General features: G+C 60.7%; 1 protein-coding gene across 1 annotated transcript; it reads left to right on the top strand.

Moving 5' to 3' along the window:
• The first annotated feature begins 29 nt into the window (after nt 1-29).
• On the top strand, nt 30-5,452 carry LSM7 (LSM7 homolog, U6 small nuclear RNA and mRNA degradation associated). Its single transcript, XM_047848907.1, has 4 exons — nt 30-73; nt 157-247; nt 3,869-3,940; nt 5,174-5,452. The coding sequence occupies exons 1-4, from the start codon at nt 68-70 to the stop codon at nt 5,314-5,316; spliced, it is 312 nt and encodes a 103-aa protein (XP_047704863.1). The 5' UTR covers nt 30-67; the 3' UTR covers nt 5,317-5,452.
• The last annotated feature ends 643 nt before the right edge of the window (nt 5,453-6,095 follow it).

The following is a 6,095-nucleotide window of genomic DNA, read 5'->3' as shown; positions in this document are numbered from 1 at the left end:
CTGCGCGCGAGGGCAGGGTCAAAGGGCGCGGCGGCAGCGCCTGCGCCGAGCGGCGCGGTGCGGCAAGATGGCGGTGAGCGCGCGGCAGGGCCGGCTGGGCGGGCGGCGTGGGACCCGTCGGCGCTCTGCGCCTCACGCGCTCTGCTTCCCCTGCAGGACAAAGAGAAGAAGAAAAAAGAGAGCATCTTGGACTTATCTAAGTACATCGACAAGACGATCCGGGTGAAGTTTCAGGGAGGCCGCGAAGGTGAGAGCCCGCCGCCCCCACGCCCTAAACGGTTTAGGGTGAGTGACGGCCGAGGCGAGAATGGTGGCTGATGCCTGGGCACCGCTTTGAGCACTTTGCTCGGATAACTCGAACCAGCCTTCTAACGTGGGGAAACTGAGGCACGGGAACGGGTCCCAACCACCTAGAGGCACAGAGTTGCAGCCGGGACTGGGATTCCCGGCTTGCCTCCTGTGCGGTGCTCTCCCTCCGAGCCCGTCCCGGGCAGCGGTCGCAGCCCCTCGCCGATCCCCCTGCACCAGGTTCCTCAGGCGCCGCACCGGTGACATTGGGGCCACATGGTTTCCGGTTGTGAGGGCTGCCCTGGGCACCCTGGGGTGTTGAGCGGCACCCCTAGATGCCACCAGGTGCCGGGAGCATCCCTTCGTATTGACATGCAAGCCAGACATCTCCCCGGTGGAGACCACTGCCCCTATCTACAGTCGATCTCTAAGACTGGGCCACGGAGACCCGTTAGAAACAGGTTGAATCTCCGTGTTTGCTGCTCAGTTCCTCCAGGCTCCGCGCCGGCTTAGGGTAAAGGACAGCCTTTTGTACCTCTCAGTGGCACGTGGAGCCCTCAACTACCACAGGGACGTGAGGTATACGCTTCCTTTGCCTGGAGTGCTCCTACCAGGCTAGCTTGTTACCCGTGTTAAAGCACAGACCTCAGCTGAGGGAGTTTTAACGATCTGTTGGCTTTCTTCAACAATCCGTGAGTCAGGCAGCGACCCATCTAGCAGATGGAAGGGAGCGGAGAGGCTGTACCAAACAGAAGGTTTTTTGTAGGCGGGAGGGTGCAGGATCAGACAAAGAGGTTCAGGGGAGGTCACCTTCTTTTGGGCGATGGCTGGGGGTCCACCGGGAAGATGGCCTCACTTGGTGCTGGCCGGGAAATTCCAGACTGACTGGTTGGAGTTACGTTCCTGGGAGAGCCGAAAGTGTCTCCGTGTGGTGGTGTCCAAGTGGACATGGTCTGTTTAACTCCAGGTTAACCTCAGAGTCCTTTTCCTGCTCTCAGCTCGAGGTTCTTGCTCCGGGAAGCCTTCCCTGAGTCTCCTCCCCAGGCCCTGCCCCTTGGGTGTGAGCCCCTGGTATCACCTGTCACAGCCCCCAGCTTTATGCATGTGAACACGCTGATGACCTCTGCATCTTCCCCCTGGAACCTAGTACGGAGAGGGCAGGAGCGAGGCCCAGTGTCGCTCGCGCGCGTAGGCAGTGTGGCCTAGGTATGGTGGCTGCCCGGCCTCGCCTCTGGGTTCTAGAGCCAGGTGGCGTGTGGCTCCAAGCCCCGGCTTCTTCATTTGTCACACAAAGCTGTTTCTCCACCTCCTCGGCGGGTGGCAGCGGGGAAGGAGCGAAGGGTCACGGGGGTGCTTTGCATCGTTCTTGACACCAGTGAGCACTTGAACCAACATTTCATTTACTCAGCTACCTCTTTGGTCTTCAGTTTATCTCACGAGACAGCGAGCCAGATCCCTTCTCACGGATGATCAGGTGGCGTCAGCAGGGTTAAAACTCAGCGCATGATGGGGCGCCTGGGTGGCTCAGTCGGTTAAGCGGCCGACTTCGGCTCAGGTCACGATCTCGCGGTCCGTGAGTTCGAGCCCCGCGTCGGGCTCTGTGCTGAGAGCTTGGAGCCTGGAGCCTGTTTCAGATTCTGTGTCTCCCTCTCTCTCTGACCCTCCCCTGTTCATGCTGTCTCTCCCTGTCTCAAAAATAAATAAATGTTAAAAAAAAAAAATTAAAAAATAATAAAACACAGCGCATGCAAGAGTGCGTAGCCGGCAGCAGAGAGAATTTGAACCCGAATAGACGTCCGCCCCGTCCGCACCATGCTGGCTCTCGGACTTACGGACGAGATGCAGCTCTTGTTTTTTGGGGTGTCTGTCCTGGTTTTCCGCCCTCCATAGCAAACGGCCACCAGTTCAGCAGCTTGGGCAACACGAATTTATCACCTCGTGGTGTGCGTCCGGAGTCTGGGTGCCCTGGGCCCAAGGTCTCTCACAGGCTGCGGTCAAGGGGGGGCTCAGAGCCTCTTACCTCAGGCCCAGGGCCTTCCTCCAAGCCTGCTGGTTGCTGGTAGAACTCAGTTCCTCATGGCTGCAGGACTGGGGTCCCCGTGTTCTGCTGCGGGTGTCCAGGACACTTGGCTCACCCCGGACTCTGTCCACAGCGGGGCAGTTTGCTCCTTCCAGGCCAGCAGGGAAACCTCTCCCACACTTCCAGTTTTTTTCTTGCAGAAAATTCCTGTTCCCTTCGCAGCTCATCCAGTCAGGTCAGGCCAACCCAGCGTAATGTCTCTTCAGATGAACCAGAGGTCCGCCGACTTGGGGACTCTCGCTCGTCACATCTACAGGATCCTTCTTCCTTATCGTCAAAATAACCTAATCGCATTAGGAGTAGGCACCCCACCGGCACTCACAGCACCCCCACACACACACTTGAGGGGAGGGGCTGCCCACAGTGGTCACCAGGGAGGGGATGTTAGCTCCGTTTTAGAACCCCACTCACGCCGCGTGAAGGGAGGGTAGACCCACGGGTGCCGGTCCCCTGCTCCGGGCTCCGTGCCACATGCCCGTATGTTATTGCCATCCGTGCTGTTCGCGACCCCATCGGGGAGGTCCTCGTAATCTGTTTTGCAGGGCAGGGACAGGCAGGGAGAGAGGAAGCACAGAGCCAGGGGCTCAAGCCCAGGAAGTCTGAGGCTGGCAGATATTTTCCGTAAAAGGCCAGACAGGAAGTACTTTAAGCTTTGCGAGCCAGAGGACCCCGCTCACAACTGCTCAGTGCTGCTTCTGCAGCGTGAAAGCAGCCATAGACAGTACGTGGCCAAGCGAATGTGGCTGGGTGCCAGCGAAGGTCCGCGCGAAACGCAGCAGGCTGGATTTGGTCCGCGGGCCGCAGTTTGCAGACCCCCGCCCTATGCCACATGGGGCTGGCTGCTGGTCGTGCCCAAGCCCGTTCTCTGTGTGGACGCTGCAGCTGCGTGCTGTAGTGACGCGGGGGGACACGTGCTTCTGCCAGCCGTGCCTGGGACAGGGAGGCCTGAAAATGGGAGGAGTGAGGCAGGAGGGGCAGGGGGCTTTCAGGGCACATCATACAGCTCCTTCCTGTGGCCGAAGAGTCCTACTCTATCCGAGGCTCGCCATTGCTTGCTTTTGTGTGGCTCGTGAATTACCTGAAATTCACATTTCTGTGTTGTAAGTGAGGTTTCGCTGTGGCACAGCCACACCTGAACGTCTACTTGTGGTCTGGCTGCTTTCGCCCCAGGAGGGCAGAGTGGAGTCGTTGCCATGGGGACCATGTAGCCCGCGTGGTTGAGATGTGCAGATGTGCGCCGGCCGGCCCTGTGCTGAAGACATTTGCCAACCACGCTGGGGAGGGTGAGAGTCATCCTCACTGCTCCCCTTCTGGAGCCCCCTCACTTTCCCCTTGGTCCCTGATCCCTCCCGCCCCGGAGAGGCCGCTCCCACATCAGCCCCTTCCTGGGGGGTGAGCCCCCATCTCCGTGTACTGCCTCCCAGGCGCCGTGTGCCCCTGTCCCTGGAACGACTGTTTGTTTTACGCTTTTCCGTTTCTCTTCTCGGTGATTCCTACAAGCCAGCGGCATCCTGAAAGGGTTCGACCCGCTCCTCAATCTCGTACTTGATGGTACCGTCGAATACATGAGAGGTGAGCACAGCCACGGGCCTCGGAAGCTCCTCGCCAGGCCTGAATTTTTCACTGCTCCAAACCCACCAACCTGCCCCTGAATGAAGGACACGGTCCTTGTGAACCAGGTAGCTGGTCTCCCCCGTCTCCTGTGTCCTCAGGTGGACTCTCTGCTGCTAACAGGGGGTCCTGTTCCCCTGATTCCCTGCCCCGGTCCCTGTCGCCAAGGTCCCCAACCCTCCATCAGGCCAGCGTCTGCCCATCGGCTGGCTAATTCTCCAGCTCAGCCTGCCTGAAACTTTAAGGGGATACCCAGACCTAGGAGGGAGGCAGGGTCCTGCCCCCCGGGCACTGTCGCTGTTACCCTGGTGAAAAATTAGCAGGGACGCCAAGGGGCCTTTGTGCGGAAGCTTGGTCTCGGCAGAATGGCCGCCACCAGGCCTGTCGCTTTGCCCTCGGTTTCTGTCCTCCTGCTGGGTCCGCCCACGCTGGAATCCCGGAGGCAGGATGATTTTCTTCCCTTGTGAAAGGACAGCCCCACCGCATGGGTCCAGTGGGAAAACCCTGCACTCGGAAGCAGGCCGGGCACCCGGCTGCACGCTGTTATTCCACACGGAGCCTGCTCCTCGCGGGGCCGGACTCGCCCGTGGCAGGAGTCCGTGCCCTCTTGTCTCAGCCCCAGAACGGTGGTTACCCCCTGGTCTCTGATGCACTGGGCCACTGGGCCCTCCCCTGACATTGTGCAAAAGCAGTAAAGGTTCGGTTGCTGTCTATTCCACGGGGTCCCTCTCATCCCACCGTTAACTGCCCGCTGACATGGGGCGGACGGTGCCCCCACGCGGCTTCCGAGATTTTGCAGGAGCCAGGAGTCCCAGACCGATTTTTATTCCAGCTGCTCATCGCAGCGTAGTCCCTGGGCCTCTGCTGACTCAGACTCCAGGGCCCCCAATGAGCTTCGTGAGCCAGCGTCCCCCAGGCTGGGTTGTCATTGTAGGAGGAGGGCAGGTACAGACACTGTTGCCAGACCTCTTCCTGGCCCTCGTGGTCTGTGGTTCACCCAGGCACAAGGGCTGTGTGTCTGGGCTTGAGGAGTGAGGGTGAGGCACCTGGCCTGCACCCAGGCCACCAGGTTTCCTTGGATTTGGGTCCTCAGAGCCGCCACCCCCACCCCCGCCACCTGGCATGCGGCCTTCCCATCAGGCCGGGATGCCGCCTCCGGGCCGCCTCACGCCCGCCCCCCTTCTTGCTCTGCAGACCCCGACGACCAGTACAAGCTCACAGAGGACACCCGGCAGCTGGGCCTGGTGGTGTGCAGAGGCACGTCTGTGGTGCTCATCTGCCCGCAGGACGGCATGGAGGCCATCCCCAACCCCTTCATCCAGCAGCAGGACGCCTAGCGGGCTCGGAGGGCCCGGGACACAACCTCCCGAGGACTCGGAGCTGCCCCTCCGGCATCACGCGCCACCGCAGGAATGGGGTTTCCTTCTTGTATAGGTTTTGTTTTTGTTTTCTTAATAAAATTGCAAACCTCAAGTGTCCGGGAGCCCCAGCATCTTGCTTCTAGCCTTGGCTTTCTGGCCAAACCGGCTCCCGGGGATTCAGTTCGGCCCCCTGGGTTGTCAGGCGCTGACCGCGGTCTTGCTGGCACTGGCGGGTTTAGAGAGGACCGGGCACACGCTGTGCAAGCCGAGGGATGGGGACGTGGGAGGCAGGAGCCCCCTGCAGCTCTATAGCAGGTGCAGCGCCCCCAGGCCCACCTGTGGTCCCAGGAGGGTAGACGGGCACACACCTCCGTGGGAAGGCCCCGGCGGCCCGTCCCTGCCTCTGCTGTGTCACTCCAGTGCCGCCTCATGCCAGCCAGCGTGGTCCCCGAAAACCAGGGCCTTCTGGGCCATGCTGGTCATGCTGCTGCCGCCGATCGCCACGGCCGCTCAAGAACAAAGCAGCCACGTCGTCTTGGCCGGGCCCTAAAGCACACCGTGGGCCCTTCCGGAACCCCACCCTTGCTGGCTGGCTCCAGATCATCCTCGGGAGCCCCCCCCCCCCACCATGTCCCCTCCTCAGAAAGTGGGACGTCTTCTCTGATCCTTGTTTTTCTAAACTCCTAGTACTTGTTAGGACCCTGCCCCCACAGGATGGTCCCTGCCGGGAACAGGCTTCCTCCCTGACTTGTCAC

This window comes from Prionailurus viverrinus, chromosome A2, assembly GCF_022837055.1.
Source record: "Prionailurus viverrinus isolate Anna chromosome A2, UM_Priviv_1.0, whole genome shotgun sequence".
NCBI classification, from domain to species: Eukaryota; Metazoa; Chordata; class Mammalia; order Carnivora; family Felidae; genus Prionailurus; species Prionailurus viverrinus.
Note: the sequence above shows the minus strand (reverse complement) of the source record. Positions and strands in the feature narration are given on the sequence as shown.